This window comes from Miniopterus natalensis, chromosome 6, assembly GCF_054644295.1.
Source record: "Miniopterus natalensis isolate mMinNat1 chromosome 6, mMinNat1.hap1, whole genome shotgun sequence".
Taxonomy (NCBI): Eukaryota; Metazoa; Chordata; class Mammalia; order Chiroptera; family Miniopteridae; genus Miniopterus; species Miniopterus natalensis.
The window spans coordinates 10,440,675-10,459,975 of NC_142086.1; the positions used below are offsets into that span (position 1 = coordinate 10,440,675).

General features: G+C 48.2%; 1 protein-coding gene across 1 annotated transcript in view; it reads right to left on the bottom strand.

Annotated features, from left to right (window-relative positions):
* Positions 1-4,258: 4,258 nt before the first annotated feature.
* Positions 4,259-19,301, bottom strand: part of CLRN1 (clarin 1) — a 37,119-nt gene continuing 22,076 nt past the window's right edge. Inside the window, exons 2-3 of the mRNA XM_016216698.2 lie at positions 17,476-17,655; positions 4,259-4,524 (exon numbers count right to left, since the gene is read on the bottom strand). Of these exons, the coding sequence (XP_016072184.2) occupies positions 4,259-4,524; positions 17,476-17,655 (446 nt within the window). The remainder of the gene's footprint in view (positions 4,525-17,475; positions 17,656-19,301) is intronic.

Below are 19,301 nucleotides of genomic sequence, written 5' to 3' on the forward strand. Positions count from 1 at the left end.
ATAACAGTCACCCCCTTCGAAAGGAGGGAGTGAAGGCCCGATGGGGTTATGGTTAGATGGAAACTGAGGAGAAAGGGACATGCAAGATGATAGGAAGGGGACTGAGTTTAGGGACTTCAGCAAATATTAGAAGCAGTCAAGTCTCTGGGACAGAAAGAAGGATTGAAAATTGGCCATTGTCATTCAGCAAACATTTATCACGTGTCAGGCACTGTCCTAGGGACTGGGGATTCAGCACTGGACAAAACAGAACTAATTTAAAATGAAAGCATTTTGAGGCTCAACAGCTCAGTGCTGGTGGTAGCGGTGCACCTGGCCTCAGGCTACACCTCGAGACACCTCGAGCAGTGTCCCACTGGCATGAAGCCGAAGAGCCACCCTAGAGAAGACCTGTCGGCTAGGCTATGGTGGGCTAAGCTGCAGTGACAAATAGCCACCCAAACTTAGTGGCTTTACAGAAAGTTCATTTATTGCTCTAGTCACACTCCAGTACAGGTCACAAAGCCCGCCTCTGTTTTGTAGCCTCACCGTCTGGATCCCACAAGCTCCCAGGTGGCAGTACCAGGGAAGATGGAACTGAGGGGTTGCATGGGTTGTTCTTCAGGGTCACCTGAGCCTACTTTCCACCAGTCCAGACTCACTCACACAGACCCACCCGCAAAGGAGGCTGGGAGATGTAGTTTAGCTGTGGTAGGGAACACACAGTACCATCTGTCACAGTCAGTGGGGGGGGGGGGGAGCAAAGGAGTGCGAAGGGGGCACCTAATGACAGCAAATGAAGGGCAAACCCAGCTTCCCAGGCCGCTGGCCTGGGGTGTGCAGCAGACACTGTCCTTCCCTAAGACACATTCTTTGTTATACTTGATTAAATGGAAGGATAGCAATTTATTTAGGTGCAAGTCCGTGAGCTGTGGCATCCTGGAATCCACACCTCCGAGTTAGGTACGACACACTTTTTTGCCTGGGCGAGAAGGAGGTGAGGACACTGGCAGGGCACGTGAGCAGCCTGCGTGCGCTGAGGCTGCCGGCTCCCGGTACGGCATGGGCTTGGGGCGCTTGAGGGGCCAGGCCACCCTCTCCGCGTGCCCCTTACCAGCCAGACTGGAGGAGAGAGGACACAAGGCTTTTAACAGTGTGCAAGTCTCTCATTTTCCTCCAGAATTAGAGTCACGGCCACTGGGACAGCAGTGGACTTTGGCCTAGTGAGGGACAAGGCTGCCTCGCTGCTCATTCTGTTCGCTTTGGGGGAAGGTCGAAATCCTTCAGGCCAAGATTCTGGCAAAGAAACACAGTCTTTCAGACACCTGCCTTTAATTATTGGGTGGCTTGCACAGCACCCTCCGCTTTCTCCCCCACCGCCCCACCTACCCCTAGGTCTCATACTCTCCTGCTGTTCTGTAGGCCCTGCAGGGGACATTCTCCAGGGATTTCTGACTTGAGTCATCCAGTCAGCCTCAGGCCCCTTTGGACTTTCCAAATAGCCCAGTGAGCACTGGGCTGTGATGCGGCAGGTATGCCTGTGGGTGGGGGCAGAGGGAACCATAAAGTCTATAAATCAGAGTACAAGTTTATTGCATTTACATTAGAGCAAGAGGGCTTTTCCCCAAGGGGAATTTCACCCCAGGACCCAGGGCCACAGACCTGCCTGTCTTGCTCTCTGCCTGTGAACTTCAAGGAGCAGGTCCTTTTTCTCTAAACCCATCAGCATGGTTATGTCCCTTGTCACTTGGAGGAGGGGGCTTGTCTGCTCTGGGCCACGAACAACTGCCACTGTGAAGAGGGTTGAGAATGGACAACTCACCACATCAAATGCTGGGCACCCAAATAGCACAGGCTCCAAATATCTAAACGGAAGCAATGAGGGACAGCAAGGTAGTTAGAAAACAAGGTGGGTGGCCTGGGACTGGGCTTAAAGCAGCATTTCTATAAGAACCACCCCATTTTTACCTGTCCTGGATCCTACTGGAAGGGAAGAAGTTGAGGAAGATTGAGAGAGAGGGTAAACCTCCCTGTTGTCCACAGCCCCTTCCCAGTCTCCCCGTTGGTTCTTGTTCAGGTTTTGATAGGTAAGTGGTTGGGACCAATCTCCATTCTAGTGGCAAGCTGGAAGCTGGTGCACCCTAATGAGGCCAGTGGGAACCCCTCCTCCCTCTACCTATTGTCCTAGGGGTGTGTAGTGTGTGACCCACCAGCAAACTCATCCACACTGAAAGTTTGTGACTGAGAGGGGCTGCTCTGGAGGAGCAGAGGGGACCACCAGACCATTGCAACCTGCGAACTGCCCTGTCCACAAGGGTTAGTTTAGGGGCTTCCTCCCATTCTGGTGAACGTGTCTTGCCAAGTTCCCTGCAGAGTCTTCGCGGGAGGGCTTCAGATGACTTTCATGGCTTTCTGCCATTCTTTCCCACAGTGTAACTGACCACCTGGAACCCAGCACCCAACCGCGGCCTTGCGTTTATGGCCCCAGAGCCAGCAGGGGACCCATGTCCTTGTGAGAATGTGGGAATGCTGGCTGCCACCTGAGTGGAAGGTCTGACTCAGCTTAACCGATGTCATTCCCCTGCCTTTGATCCCCACAGAGAGAGCCAGAAAAAGACATCCTGGCCAGATCCCTCTTCTGAGGGCTACCCTTAGAACACTGGTGACCACATATTTCATCCGAGAGAAGAGAGGGAGACAACTTAATAGCACTCCAAGGGCCGGATTGTATTTATTTTTGTGAGTGACACAATTTGCAGGGCCCAACCTCTACTTCCCACCGAGGGAATATTGTTAGTTTGCCTGTTAGGTTCTCACTGGATTTTCAGCTGCTGCTTGAAGGTTTCTCTTTTTACAGAACAGAGAACAACCAGAGACTTGTTTTCTAAAGAAGAAAGCTTGGTGTTAGAAGTTTTTCAAACCTCTGAGTGGGGTTGGGGGTGGGGGAGAGGTCCAGTGAGAGTGTGGGGAGCCTGGCCTTCGGAGACCTCAGGCCAGTAACCCACAGGGTGGCTGTCCCTGTGCTTCCTGCCACTCCTAGCTGCTGATGCTGTGTCTCACCATTTTGGCTGAAGACTTCCATAAGTGGGCTCTAGTTCATTACTAAACCAAACACCCCCTTTATCACTAGACTGACCTGTGGCCTACTAGACATTTCCAGGTGAGTTTCCTGAATGAAGGAAGAGGGACTAATGGTCTCGTGTCAGCCTGTGGGCTGTAAACACCACCAGAGCAAGTTACATCTCAGGGATACAAACAGTCATTTGTTTCTTGTAAATTTTTCCAAAAGGGAAAAAGTATTTCTTTAAAAATGAGCCCTTGCAAAACTGAGTGGCTCTGGGGGGTGGCCTGGTGGTGTGCCTCTGTTATTCTCTGCTGTTTCCTCTGTGTGCTCTTGAGGATGGCAGTGGCGGAGAGAGGAGGGGCTCGTTCCTGGCTCAGTCATGGCCTTTGGTCATCTGCAGATCAATTTCATGGGTAATGCTGGGGGAAAATTGACCTGGGCCCTGTTTTGTGACAGCCAGACCCAAAACCTCGATGACACAGTGCTAGTGTCATAATCCCAGAACGTAACATAATTGGGAATTAGTGCTCCAGACACTGAGGTTAGAAACAACAGCCCCAATGAGTGCATTTTAGACCAAGTTTACTAGGAAAAATCATTTTCATGCTTCTTCAGTGGTCCTGGCAGTTATCTCCCTTGTAAGTACTGTGCAAATGTCGTGGGGTTGTAGCAGGAGGGAAAATACCCTTAGCTTTGTTTTTTCTTCTTGTTTAGTTTTTGAGGTTTGCAAATTTTGATCAACAGGCGTGGATAGTAAGGCTGGGCTTTAAATGAACTCTTAAAAAAAGCTCACTTAATGCACTGTCATTTTAAGAAAGTGATTCCAGCCCTGTTTTCTGGTGTCTGTGGCAACAAATGTGTGGGTATATCCGAAACAGTATGTTTCTATTAAAACATACCCGTGCCGTCTACGCCTCTGCGAGGGAGTGGGCATCCTGCATGTCGCTGTGTATGAGGCGTGACAGGTTGTCCGTCCTAGTCAACTGCGTTGACAACCCGCTGAAGCAACTCCCCACCAGGCAGCACAACCTTCCAAACCTTCCCTCTGCTCCCTCCCTCTGCAGCCTGTGACCTTCCTGCACAGTTTGTAAACATTGTCACTGAGGGGTTGGGTGCTCCAGTTGGGGCATCTGAAAGGATGGACGAAATGAACCATATCCTAGTGGCCGCAGTGAGTCCCCTCACTGCCTTGCCGAGCCACAGAAGTGGTGGGCCTCAGTACATTAGATCCGCAGCTACAGTCGTCATCTCTGTGTCTTTCGATTTTGCGAAGGGGAACTGAAATCCAGCAAGGCGTATGAGGAGCCCATTCAAAAAATGAACAAAAAAGCAAATGAAAACTACCCAGAATGAGGTGGTGTATTTTTCACTTTGCGTTTTGTAGGCGTAAGTCCCTTCTTTATAATTTGCAATTTTTTCTGAGAGGTGGTGAAGTTTCACTTCAGAGGCGAACAAAATCATGACAAGACAGCCGCAGGAGCCTGCAACAGAAGGAACAAACAGCGTTGGGACGGGCATTTCCCGACTGAAAGGCGCAGGGAAGAGCAGATGTGCAGACTCGGGAAAGCCTTGTACCACGGCCCTCATTTGCATTTGTCTGCAAAAGTATATCATTTCCAATTAGCAACCACGGCCTGAGTCCCCACCAGGTGGTGGGAGTGCCCGGGCGCCGGCTCCGAGTGAGCAGACGTGGGGCCGTGTGGAGCTGACCTTACGGAGCCGGGAGCTGCTCCCTGCGTGCGAGAAGGCTGCGCTGCTGGGCATCTTAAGGGCATGGTGGTGAGATCAGGCACAGAGCAGCCACTGCTGTGATGTGGCTTCAAGAGAACAGGTTTCTCAAAATACTTCACAGCCCTGCAGGAGAAATGCCTTCACACCACCCTGTGCAAGGCCCGGCTGCCTTCAGAGGGTCGCATGACTCCGCCTCCCCCCCAGAGGGGTCCCTGAGCAGAGGCGGCCTGGGCGAGGTGTGGAGGACAGGCTGCCTGTTCTTGTTGGGAACAGAGCTCAGGAGTTTCGCCTGGGCGCATGGCTGCCTTGAATAAAGACTACACTGCTTGGCTGAGAGGGGCTGGGATGCAGGGGCAGAAAAGTCTCTTCGAGGTATGCACGCACTAGGGCCTCCCTCCTTCCCGTAGCCCAAATGCCGAAGCTTTGGCTGCGGCTCCCGCAGGCGCTTAGGGTGGCCTCAGAAATGGAAGCCACGTGCTTTGGATAAACAAGAGGAGGAATCTGCATCCCAGATACCTGGAGCCACCAGATCAACCCTGGACTTCCGCCTCTAGGGTCTCATGTGAGATAAAAATAAACATCTATTTTGTTTAATCCACTATTATTATTTTTCCCTCATTTATCACTCATTGGCAGCCTAATAATAGAGTTTTAACGTGTGCAGCTGCCATCTTGGTGAGACCTCTGCAGGACAGGGGCATCCATACAGATCGGTGCCTAAAAACTCTAATAGGACCTCTCCCCCTGAGGATGGAGAATGGGGGACCACCAGGTGAGCAGATGGCACTGTCAGAGCAGGTGGCAGAGGGGCAGGGGCAGGGGCACAGCCGATGGCTGGGACTCCCAGGGCTTCCTCGGCCTGTGTTGGATTCCAGGCCACCGCAAAGGGGTGCCAGTTAATGGGAGAAGTGCTGAGATGGTTTTCTGATGTAGGTCAAACCCATTTGGGTTCATAACCTGTGAAATTAAACAGTTTTAATCACAAAATCTCAATTTCCTTATGTATAAAATACAAATAGTGATGATACATGATTAGCATTTGACGTTAGAATTGACATGCAGAAATGTTTACTAGTTGGTAACTGTTCTTATGGTTTTTATGTATTACTTTCTTCTCAAGAGTTTTTTTGCATAATTCTTACCCCACCACACACCAAAAAAAACCTGACTACATCAGGTAGGTAACCAGAAAGAATGCCCTACAGTGCCTTATTCCTCCAAATATTCTCCCATTAGGGTTAGGGCTCCTTTAGGACAGGTGAGTGCTTTTGGTTCTTCAATTATAGTTCATTCAAATACCCTGAGAGCAGCAACATAGTGGCTTAAGTTCCCATTTATTCATTCATTCATTTATTTATTCAACTAGACTTATTACATGCCAGGCATGGGGAAAGTGGTGGAGATTTAAACCTTGAAGAAAATGTATATGTTTTCTGCTCTAGCAGAGGGTGTAATCGGGCAGGGGACACAGGTAAAGTGATGGTTAAACCAATTGCAACGAGTGTAATAATAAGGGAGGTACAGGCGGTTATCACTGAGAGCGTGTGCAGCGTGATGGAAGGTTCCTGAGAAGTAGCTGTAGGAAAAGTTAGCCGAGCAAAGGGAAGCTGACTCTTGGGAGAGCGTTCCTGATGTGGGGGAGCTGCAAGGAGGCCAGGTTTGGGTTGGGGTGGAGGTACAGAGATTATTATGAGGGGTGGGGAATGGGGGAGCAGGAAAGGGGCAATCACATTTCTTTATCAGAATTTAGCTTAGGAATGGCCCCATCGGCTTGACCGTCAACATAATACACCCCCAAGTAATCAAATGATATAATTTTCCTGAAAGTTCACCACCTACTAGCCTCAGAGCAGTAGTTGAGAATATTCCTGTGTAAAATTGTCAACCTATTTTTGTATTCTGAGCTTAACACCAGAGCTTTCCCCTGGCAAAACTGTATTATTCCTTCATTGTTAGATCCAACACGAAGGCTGCAGTGCTCTTTTCTCTTTATCTTTTATTTGAAAATGGTGGAGAAAATACCATTGCTTTTACCAAGAGAGGCTTCTTTGTCTGAGAAGATGGTGAATTTCAGACAGAAGAGAAACATTGTATTTCCTTAGCCTTGAAAGGAAAATTCAAGCTCCATTTCCTTTTCAAGTTGTTAAATATTTTAAAGGTACTACTTTGCTAAGGAGATAGCCTCCTAGTGAGACTGCATTTCAAATTCCTGAAGTAAAAGTTGCTTGGGGTGTCTTAAACTCACAGCTTTCCCCGCCCCCTCTTATTTATTTATTTATTTATTTGTTTGTTTGTTTGTTTGTTTGTTTATTTTTCCATCACCATTTATCCCTCCTCTACCCTCTTCCACCTGCATCCACAACATTGTTGTCCATGTCCAAGAGTTCATTCTCTCTTTTTTCCTTTCTTGCTCAATCCCCCCCATACCACCCCCTGCAGCTGTCAGCCTGCCCTCTATGAATCTGTCCCTATTTTGCTTGTTAGTTCAGTTTGTTCATTAGATTCCACATATGAGTGAAATCCGATGGTACTTGTCTTTCTCTGACTGGCTTATTCCACTTAGCACAATGCTCTCCAGGTCCATCCAGGCTGTGGCAAAGGGTACGCCTTTCTTCCTTCTCAGGGCTGTAAACTCACAGCCATTTGCCACAGCTAATACTTGAAGCGCACAAGCTCTCGAATCAGAACACGTGGTCCAGTGGGTGACAGGATGGTCTGAGGTTCTGCTCTGGATTCTGGGCTTGGCCATCTGGTCAGCTTTGTCATTTCAGAGGCAGAGCATAGAACCCAGCCCGAGTCTCTGCCAACGCTGCTAAGGTATGTAAAGGGGAACAACTCTGTGGGTTTAGAATAGTTTTGCTTTTCTCTTGATGGCTCTAAAAGAAACGTGAGATCAAGTAAAACTGTTTATGACTTATGGACCAAAAGGTACATGAAGCATTTCTGTTGGTGGCCTCACTGCTAGGGATGTGGAGGGAGGTGTGTAAGGGATGTGAATGATCGTGAGAACAGGGCTTAGCACATTTCCAGCATGACTCAGAGTCCAGCAAGGGGCTCCAGCAAGGATCCCACACTCAGGGGTCCTGCTCTCTCTCTTCTGGAGAGCCCTCCCCCCTGGGGTAAGGAGTCCTTGAAGTCCATGGGATAGGCCCATCTGGAGTCCCTGACTCACATTTTAGATATATTTCTGGGACCCGGGAATTCCTTCCCCAAACACCTGAGGACTTTCCAGGGTTACATGGGCATCTTCCCTGGGCCAGTCCTCCCAAAGGCAGACTCGGTGGCTGGTACACAGGTCTGAGGCCTGAAGGTGTCCCAGGCACCACTGCCTGGGCAATGGTCGGAGCCGCTGGAGGCCGTTTACGATGTGGATGGAACCGGGCACGGACGGAAAGGGGAGAGCAGCCAGCTCTCCTCCCATCACCACATTCAAGTGTAGAGTTCTCAGGGCTCAGGAATCCTAAATTTGAATCTGGCCTCTTGGGTCCTATGGAGAGATGTTGGTTCAGGCAGGAGGCTAGGCCATGCCGCGGTGAATAGTTGATTACCTTTTAACTTTTAAACGTCTAGCCGCGGGGTGTGTGAGCTCTCATTCACAGTCTTGCCCAAGGCCTTACGAATGTCAGGATCAGGTCTGCACGCTTCCCTCCTCCTTTCCTCAGTTTCCATGAGAGCCCAAACTCAGCCGGGGCATTTGGACAGATTCCCCACGTCTGTCCATCTGACCAGCACTGCTCCTGCTCACATGGAAGGTTAGAGCACAGCAGATTTAGGAAAGCCTGCCAAGCCTTGCTCCAGCTAGGATGTGGAGCCTTTTACTCAAAGACTAGCCATTTTTCCTTCAGGTGTTTGATTTCCCCACCATCTGGCTGGTACTGTAGTGTGTTTTCTTCCCTTTAATGACTTTGATTACTGAGTTAATTTCTGACTGAACAGAATCCCTGAGTTACAAGGCTGTCACACCATGAATTATCAGTCAATTACCAAGTGTTTGTAACATGCTAGGCACTGCACACTCATGACACTCTGGCAGCCGTCAGAATTGGGCACCTCTCTCCTCCAATCCTTACAACACGGGGAACACAGGTCACAGCCAAGGAGGAAACTGCTTCTTCATGGCTGGCTGGCCCCTGAGAGGGAACATCGTGCTAGGGTCTGGGCAAGTCCAGGGCACCATGAGTTTTGGTAGAATAGTATCCTCCAAGGTGAAAATCTATGAAGGATTCTCCCATTTTCACTGAGATTGTATTTTGGGAGATAATAAATTAGAATTGCAATTCCACTTAAAGTAATGGCCAACATTTCCAGAAGCTAACACGTCACCTTTAGCCCTCTTATAGGTGACAGATGTCAGAGGCATTCCATTTCCTCTACAGAATGATAAATTGATATTTGTTTCTTTCAGGAGTCTTGAAAAATGATAAGTGGGGGTGAGAGAGCCACGACTTTGTGGGTGCACGTGCTAATTTTCTGGGAAGTCTTGCAATCTCACTAGAAAGCAGGTATTGGAGGTGAGATCCCAGCAACAATTTCTTCCACCAATGGAAGTGGTTCTGGCTCCCATGGCATTTAGGGACCAATGGCTACTATCAGACAATGGGCAGAGGGTCAAGTAAAGCAAGCTAATATCTAAGAGTAGATTCTGAGGTCGTAATGGAGAGCAAGTTGGCCACGTGACTCCAAAGAGCAGCTGTGGATGAAGGATTAACAGGAGCCGGGCTCGGCGCTTCCTCTCCCTCTTCTGTAGCGGAGAGGCGAAGAGCCCACAGCTAACTCACGCTTCACCGGCGCATGGTAGTGAGAAGGGTGATTTGTGCAAAGAAGAAACGGTCTTAAAGCACAGTCTCGTTCTGATCAAATTGATTTTCGGAAAAGGAGAATGTCATTTGTTACCAGGAAATACCCAGGGCTGCTCCTATTTTATTCATTCACTCGACAAGTATTTATTGGGTGCTTACACACTGTTCGGGGCGCCGCGGATACAGCAGTGAACAGAGCGGACAGGAACCCCGATCTTCATGGAGCTCTTGGTGTGGAGACAGTGCAGAGAGGGGTAGGAACAAGGTAGGGAAGAACCTTCTTTAGTTTATTGGAGTGTGATACCCACTAAGAGAATAAAATAAAGCAGGGAAGGGGATGCCTTGGGGAGGCCTCAGAGAGAAGATGACATTTCAGTGCCTCCTGAAGGAAGTCAGGGAGTGAGACGGTGGATGTTTGAGGAGAAGAGCATTTCAGGCTGAGGGAACAGCGAGTGCAAAGGAACCGGGCGGTGAGAGTGGTGCTCTGGAGGTTGCAGCAAGGACTTGGGCTTTGACTCTAATGAAACAGAAGGGCAGACATACATGCACATTCTGAGTAGGGAAGGAGTCTCTCTGCAATTGTGATAGAACAAGACCGAGCATCTCCTTGCGCAAGGTCTCGGCTGGGCCCTCGCGGAGTGAGCTGGACAGTCCTTGCCCTGCACCCCTGGCGGGGTGCGGGGTGCAGTCCTCACAGCACTTCTGCCCCGGCAGCTGCTGCCTGCGCCCCAAAGCAGCTTCTTGCCCGTTGCCACCGCGGGCTGGCTCACTTCCCTTTTCCCGCTGTGGCCTCCTTTCTAAAGGCTATGTTGAGAAACTGGTAGAATATTCTTATTGCTGACTTTCCCACCCCAGTCCTTATCCTTCCTCACGCCCCGTGGCTTTGGTGCTGGGACACCCTCAATCTGTTTCTCGGACCCCGAACAACAGCTCCTCCGTAAGGACCCAAGTGAAACAAGACTCAGACAGTTGCAGAATAGTGTGTCCTCAACATATTACAGAGGCCAGGGCTTTAGTGGCACCAAAACTGATGTGCAATGAAAGCATGCTTCTATTTCTGTCCTGCTCTTTATTTTCCGGGTCTTCACGTGCCGTGTATGACTGAGCTTATTTATGGGCCCTGCCACTGAGGTAATTATCATAATCAATTAGACCCATATTCGTAGCACCCCCTTTTAAAGGAAGGCAGTCATTTTATTTGTTTGCCTTGCTTGATATAACTCATAATATGATGCTCTATGTAAGAGAAGACATATAAATGCAATTTGCAGTAAGTCCACATTTTGGAGTTTTTCATCACCTCCAAAAGGCTCGCTCGACCCAATATGTTTAGTATCATCCTCAGAGAGTATCCACTGAGTTACCCAGGATGTCCCACCATTGATTCACGGCCAGTCTTCCCCCCAGCCTGCTCTCTTTAACGTGCAGACCTGGGACTTTGCCGCCAGCTGGGAAACTTCTAGAATGGAACATATAAAGGCATATACTCATATATCAGTGCTCCAGTGTGAAACTGTGGGTCAGCTGCTGCTATACTCAGCTCCCTCTCCCTCTCCCTCCCTCCCTCCCTCTCTCTCTGCTTCCTCTCTTCACCTCCTTAATTTGTGTACACCTCTCTTTTTCCCCTTACTATATTCTAAACCCCAAGGGAAGTGTTTTTCACCCTTTTCCCTCATTTTGCGCCCCCACTTTCCCTCCCCTCCACCTTTATCTCCCTTTGGCTCTTTTACAAGGCTCACTGTTGACCAGTGCTCTTGAAACACCCCTCCTGCAGCCTCCGGGGCACCGCCGTCTCCTGGTTTCCTTCCTCCCCTCTGGACACACCTAGTCAGTGTCCTCTGGTGGCTCCTCCTCAACCCCAAATTCACTGTCGGTGTTCTTCAGGGACTGGTTCCGGGCCATTTTTTTTCTAACTATATTCTCTCCCTAGATGATCTCATCCATTGTCATTGCTTTAAATAATATCTATATTCTGGCAACTCCTACATTTATATTTTTCATCTAGACCTCTTCTCTGAGCTCCAGGCTCATATACCCAACTGTCTACTTGACACCTTCCCTTGCACATCTCACAGGATCCCAAACTTGACATGCCCCAAGTAGAATACCTGATTTCCGGTGCTGAGCTCCTCTCCCTGCTTCTGTATTGCCCCAACCTCTAAGCTTGCTCCTCTCCTATTTTATTTATCTTGGTTAATGCCATCACTATCTACTAATTGCTGAAGCTACCTGCAAAATGTTTTGGATCTGCTTTCAAAATGTCCCTAGAATTCATTCGTCTCTCTCCATACCCAATGCAATAGCATAGTCTTTCACTGGACATTTCTTAGAAGGTAAATCAGCCATCCAGCATTTTCTTAAACTCTTTCACAAACTTCTCATGGCAATTAGAATCAATTCCAAAAGACTTTCCATAGCTTTGGAGATCCAACATTAACTGGCATCAACTGATCTCTCCAATTTAATTTCTTTCCATTTCCCCCTCCCTGCCTGCCCCTTGGACACACAGGCCTACTTTCAGTTCCTACAGCAAGGTGACCTCTTTCTCTAGAGTCCTCACATGTCTCCTAGGGAAATTCTCTGAGGGTCCTCAGCTCCTTTGTATCTTTAGAACTCAGCTAATGGGAGTAGCCGTTGCCTACCACCACACTGAAGCCCCCTCCCCCCCCATTTTCTATCATAGCAGCCTGTTTATCACCCTGATTATAATTTTTGTGATCTTTAATTACTTGTACACTTTTGTGTGACTCTCCCACTATATTGTAGGCCCCACAAAGGCAGGACTGTGTGCCTGATTCACTGTGGTATCACAGTGACCACTATAACAGTGGTGACTGTGGTATCATAGTGACCACTATAACAGTGGTGACTGTGGTATCACAGTGACCACTATAAACCTGAGTGAGCCCTCACTCAGGTTTGCTGAGTAAATGAAATATGTGCACCTGCACCATGGTTCTCAACACTCATCACTCATTAGAATGACCTACAAGAGCTTAAAAAATACCATTGCTCAGGCTCCACCTCCAGAGACTCCAATTAAATTAGTGTGATGTGGGGACCTGGCATCATTAGTTTTGAAAGCTCGTCAGGTGATTCTAATGTACAGTCCAGGAAGAGAACCACTGCCCACAATGAACTGTGGGGGCCCATTAAGGTAGGGCTAAAATCCTAACTAGGGGAACAATTTCTCAGACCTCGTTTATAATTGACAGGAGGAGAGAGAGCGAGCTGACTCGTGTGGTTTTCATGGAACAATGAGAGGGGCAGGAATGTTACACGAAGGAGGCTGAGGAATGTGATGAGCCAAACTGGCAGCCATGAGAAGTGGAAGGAACGTCTGGTCCATGGAGCCATAGTATGAACAAGCTGTGGGGACTGAAACTGTTATAGGTGGTTAGACAGACATGAGCAGAGCAAGGACAATGGGCCAGATACAGAAGGTCACCAGGGCAGAAAGCCCCAGGTGCCTAGCAAGGGGCAAAACTGGGGAAACAAAAACCTTGCCCCCAGGGTAACCTATTCTCCCAGCATATCCCTGGTAATTCGGCTTAGACCCCCTGAGCGTTTCCTCCTTAAAGGTAACATCTAGGCCTCAGTTGTATTTCAGCTCCAGGCCCAGAAAAGCAGCAAAACCAGACAAGTGACACCATGGCTGTCTTAGGACCAGCTGCATTTACTAATGACCCCCCTGGTGCCCACCAATCAGTGGAGACCAGGACCCTGAAAGGACACACCTGGAAAGATGATGACTATTCTATTGAGGCCCTCCCTTGAGATCTCCCCTAAGATTTCCACCTGCAAGAGAGATAAATAGGCTCAGGATGAAGGACCCCCACATTCATTCCCCCCTAGTGGAGCAAGGCCACTCCATTCTCTTCCCCCTTCTTTTCTCTAAGGGACCTTAGGAGACCTGCAACCAGGGGAGCAGTGGGCAGTGGCAGCTCCTCCCCGGCTAACCCTCTGAACCTGTCTCCAAGGCCCCCTTATCTCTGACTCCCCAGTGAGCCAAAGCAGCCCAGCCTAGGCCCTTCATTGTTTCACTGTCCTAAGTGTATTCTTGCTGTGGTCAATGAATTCTTGCTTGCTTTTCTACACTTTGTGTCTTGATTGAAATCTTTCCTCCAAGAAGACAAGCACGGAGGTCTTGTCCTCTGGCCGGTAACAAAACCATTGGTGGCCTAATCCAAAGCACTGTTCCCTTTCTTTTCTCTGTCCACAGTCAGGCATGCACCACAGCAGGAAACACAAGGAGGGGCTCAGAGCACTGTTACTCTGGGCCGTGGAAGGTCTCTGCTAGACAGCAGGAGGACCCCTCTTCCCTTCCCTTCCCTTCCCTTCCCTTCCCTTCCCTTCCCTTCCCTTCCCTTCCCTTCCCTTCCCTTCCCTTCCCTTCCCTTCCCTTCCCTTCCCTTCCCTTCCCTTCCCTTCCCTTCCCTTCCCTTCCCTTCCCTTCCCTTCCCTTCCCTTCCCTTCCCTTCCCTTCCCTTCCCTTCCCTTCCCTTCCCTTCCCTTCCCTTCCCTTCCCTTCCCTTCCCTTCCCTTCCCTTCCCTTCCCTTCCCTTCTTCTCCCCGTCTTCATGCCTCAGGACCAGGCAGCTGAAGAAATGGCCCTGCGATGACATCAGCACGAGGAAAGGGAGAATCTAGGGGTAAGTAGAAAAAGGGAAGGAGATCTAGAAGGAAGGATTCTTCTCTGTTGACTGTGAGGGATGCGACCTGGGCAGAAGGTGGAAGAGAGCTGCCCCCTGGGGGCGTCTCTAATGAAATGTGACTCACACTGGAGATGAAGGGCCTCTCACTCCATTATTGGCTCACTTTCAGTGTTTGAGATAAGGGCTGTAAAACCCCCACCCTTCCACAATCAGGGTTTAGAGCTGGGGTCACCATGAATATTACAACTTCAGATAAACCTTTCCCAAACCCCAGGCGCTCCAGGGTACTGCTGGAGACTGAAGGGGAATCAGGGAGTCTGTGATTCAGGAGTGACTTCATCCCCAAAGGTCACAGACTGTGGGTCCATCTGACCCTCACACATGTTTTTAAAAGTTATTGAAAACTCTGGAATTTAAAAATAAGGATTTGGAGCTTAAAAACACACACAGATGATCTGGAAACACTAAGGCCTTTAACCCCTGCAAGACCCAGATCTGGAGCTGGCTCCTTTACATTGCTCCCACTCCCTTCCGTCCCTCATCCAAAAACCTTTATTGAACACCTGCTTTTGCAACAAGTTCAAAGCTAAGATATAGTGTAAGCACAGGGTCTGTGTGGTCCCACATATATTCTGTGCTCAAGTTTTTTTGCATTAGACTTGGCCAAAGGCTACAATATGATATGGGACTTGGAGTCATCTTGCTTTTCAAGTACTGTTAGTTTGGTTGTCCATTAGCACTGCCAAATAATTTGTCTTCCAAATGGGCTGTTGTTCTGAATTTTATTCAGAAGCTGGTGTGAGATGACTGTGCCAGTTAATAAGCTGTTGTGTCTCGGCTTCCAACCAGCTCTTTTTTCTCTGCTTTGTGATGCTGGGTCAAGACTCCCCAGGCTCTAGTTCTGCCTGTCAGCTGCTTCCCATTAGTCTCTGCCAGTGGAGAGCATGGGTGGGGGCGGGGAGGACAGCGCAGGAGAGGAGGGTCTGCTCCTTCCACCTGGCGCCTGGCCCTCTCCTGGCAGCCGCAACTGGGAGTTACCCAGACTTCCCGCACTCCCACAGCCACCTCCTGGGGCCCCGTGACAGTGCCATCTCCTCAGTGGTCCGAGACCCAGCACCCTGGGCCTTTCCTTAGTCTCTAGGTTCTGGTAACTCCAGACCTCCCCTGGTTCACGAGCCCTAGGGGTGGTAGCTGCTTTCTGAAACTATGGTTTGTGAGTTACCTCAGGGTCTCCGTTTTGTTTTTTCAGTTCTCCAACACCTGTTTAATTAATTCCCTATTACCTGGTTCTCAGTCTCAAGCTTGCACCTGAAGGAAGGGCTTGTGAAAGCACGAAGTGCCCTGCCCCACCCCCAGAGCTTCTGATTCAGTGGGTCTGGGGCGGGGCCTGAGAATCTGCATTTCTTTCAAGTTGCCAGTGATGCAGATGCTGCTGGTCTGGGGACCCCACTTTAAGATCCACTGCTGAGCACTCTATCCTCTCTGTTTAAATAGTATGTGTTCTGTTTTCTAGCTGACCCGATGGATTCTATGGCCTTTGTTAAGATAGCACACCCAGTGTGGTTTGGTATGTTGGGTGAGGGGAAGTTGTGGCAACACCTACTTCTGACCTCGACCTTCCCATGAGGTCCAGTCACTATCTAGGGCTGTCCCTCCACACCCTGTACCTATGCCCTTGCTCCTCTGGCCCGATTGCAAAGCCCTTGGCTTTCCTTTACCATCTTCCATCCCCTCTGGCTCATGTCCCACCGCCTCTATGGGCCTACTCTGCTAATTCCAAGCCATTTGAATTCCGGTTTCTCTAACCGGGACTGTACTAAGTGACCAGGTTAACATCTTCCCGGCTTGCTTTTACAAGTCCACGATCCACACTGAATGGCTTACTGTGTGTAGAGCCTCATGCTGGATGCTCTTGCTAGAGATAAACGATTAGAAAGACTTGGACTCTGCCTTCCCAGGGTAATCATTGGTGCACAATTGAAAATTATCTGCTTGTGAAAGATCTGGAAAAAATATTAGCAGAACCCCCACCAGAGAGACAACTACTTTGGTAGGGTGTTTCATTTGATTGTCAAGATGAGGGTGGCATAAGACCAGAAAGGAACCCAATAATGGCTGGAGGCTCGAATGCCTGCTGATGACCAGCCTTTGTTCACACAGAGGGAGCTAAGCAAGTCTGTGGCTGGAGTGGAATTATGCAGAGGGAAGGGAGTGATGTCAAGAGAAAGAAGGGGCCTGGGCCTGGCGACAGCGGAGAATGAAACGGGGAGAATGGGGGTCTGCAATGCGCTGTTTGCTGGTGTGCGATGTGATCTCTCGAATCTCTCTGTGAAATCATTAGTAAAGCTACTTGCTTCCTGGGAATGTGACAGAATATGAGTCTTTTTGCAACTTTGGAGTTGGAGGAAATCAGAGACATCCTATAGGAAAATGGCTATGGAGGACTTACGTATTGTATTTTCTCATTTTTTCCCTCCTTGTAAACATATCCTAAGCACCCTGTGGCCCTGGCTAGATTTCTTTCCCTTTTCCATCAAGCCTGGCTACGAGTAGCCCAGGTTTACTGCCGGGCTGATGTCCTGGCTTGGAACTTCCCCTCGCCCGGGCACACCTGCCTTTAGGCCACACGAACTGCCTGCGGGCCTGGGGACAGCACCGCATGTGGGTGCAACACTCGTCCTTTGCTGTTTTTGATGATTTTTATTTATTTTTCTGACTATGTGTAAATAAATGCACATTACTGAACATTTGTAAATATTAAAAAGTATGAGAAAAAATTAAAATCACCTATAATTTTACTGCTCAGAGAAAATTTCACTGCTTACCAGCAGAATGGTCTCTCTCTATATATGTTTATGTACTATATATGGAGGCTATATAGAGTATATATACGATATATACTTGTATATATTCTCTCTCTCTATATATATATATCAAATTAGTTCCATGTTTAAAAAATTTTATATACTGCTTTTTATTCCATTTGACTTTTTGATACAAACATTTATCCTTTTGATTACGTCTCATTCAAAAATAGAATTTAATGTTAGCATCGTATTATTTGCATAGACTACCGTATTTATTGAAGTCCCTACTGTTGGATAATTATATTTTTCTCCACTTTTTGCTATCATATATAATGCTACTGTGAACCTTTATGGATCTACCCGGCAGCTCTATATTTGAGTAGACCTATCTTTTGACATTGAAAACACACTTGTCTCCAGGGGTAGAATACGGTTCTTACCTGAGATGAAGCTCAGAAGATACAACCCTAGTGGGCCGTGCAGAGTTGCGAAGGGCTTGCCGAAAGCGTTGTACATGAAGAGGGCCGTCCCTGCCATGGTGAGGACAATTAGGATCATGGAGAAGAGAATGACATTGGCGTGGATACTCACTGGGATCGCTTTGAGCAAATCTGGGAAAACTGGAGGTAACACAAAGATGAGAAGAAATTTAACTAGCAGTTGTCTGCAAGTGTAATTTTAAAAACATAATACCTGTATTTTTAACTTCAACAAATCACTAAAATCCTTCAGATGAATACATTCTCACTAATTTATAAGGGATTTATAAAATGATTTAAACACGGGATTATTTTATACAACTCACCAGTAAAAACTAGCAAAGGAGAGGTTTGAGGGAATTTGTTTTCTGCTTTGGTCATGTAATTCCTTCAATAAACAAATGCTGGCTTTATAACCAAAAACTGTACATAAGTTTGATGACCAAAACTTTTTTTTAATTTAATTTTTTTATTTTGTAAAATATATCTTTATTGATTTCAGAGAGAGAAAGGGAGAGGGAGAGAGAGAGAGAAACATCAATGATGAGAGTCATTGATCGGCTGCCTCCTGCAAGTCCCCTGCTGGGGATCAAGCCTGCAACCCAGGCATGTGCCCTGACTGGGAATCAAACCTGTGACCTCCTGGATCCTAGGTCGATGCTCAACTGCTGAGCCCCGCCCAGCCGGGCTATTTTTTATTTTTAGAGAGAGGAAGGGAAGGAGGGGGAGAGAGAGAGAGAGAGGGAGGGAAAAATCAATTGACACCCTCCCACGACCTGACCAGGGACTGAACCCTCAACCTGGGTATATGCCCTGACTGGAAATCAAACCCACAACTTTTTGGTGTACAGGACAATACCCTAACCAACTGAGCCACACAGGCCCAGGCCGATGACCAAAACTTTCACTGACATTTCTCAGCCATCATCTATTTTATTTAACTCTATCTTAACTTACAATGACATTTTCAGTTTGGGGACCTCTGGGAGAGTTCAAATAACAGGAGGTTTTCATATTTCCTTTGCTTTAAAGAAAAGGATATTTGCAGTCAACTTCAATATTTTGATGTAGCACAAGCTGTGGGAAAATAATTTCTGGTGGTACAAGAAATATTTTCCATTTGGAAAACACGCCAAGTCTATTTCTAGATTTCGTGTTCAGGGTAAGTTTTTCTTGTTTGCAGAGGAAATGAAATGCTTTCTAAATGGAGGGTTTCTCTTATCTGCTGAGGCATCAGCATGCTTAACATCAGCAAACCTGACAAAACCAATCTGGGGAAGTCTATTTCAGTCCCTTTTAGTTTCCTAAACATTTAGTGTTTATTTATTGAGCACCTACTATGTGCCAGGCATTCTTCTAGGTGCTGGAAATAGAACCATCAAACAAGATAGACAAAGTCCCTGTTGTCTGTGGAGTTTATAACCTAATGGGAGTAGATAGACAAGTAAAAAGCGGACAAATGAATGTGATACCTTATTGCCAAAGATGGCCATCATCAACTCCTTTCCTTCTTTTACACAACATAACTTCCCCTTTAAGAGGTAGAATTTATTCCTCAGTCCCCTTGCACCTGGGCTGGCCTATGACAGAGCACCAGTGCCAGTTACGCACCTAGCCCTTGAGGGGACCGGCAGCTCCCACTGGTTCCCTTTTGGAGGCTTGAGCTGCCTGCCGGGAGTGGTCCAGGCTGCTCTCCTGGAGAGAGGGCCCCCCTGGAGGAGCACCAAGCCTGGGGGGAAGAGTGTTAGACCTCTGGCCAGCAAAGTCTCCAGGTGACATCAATCTGG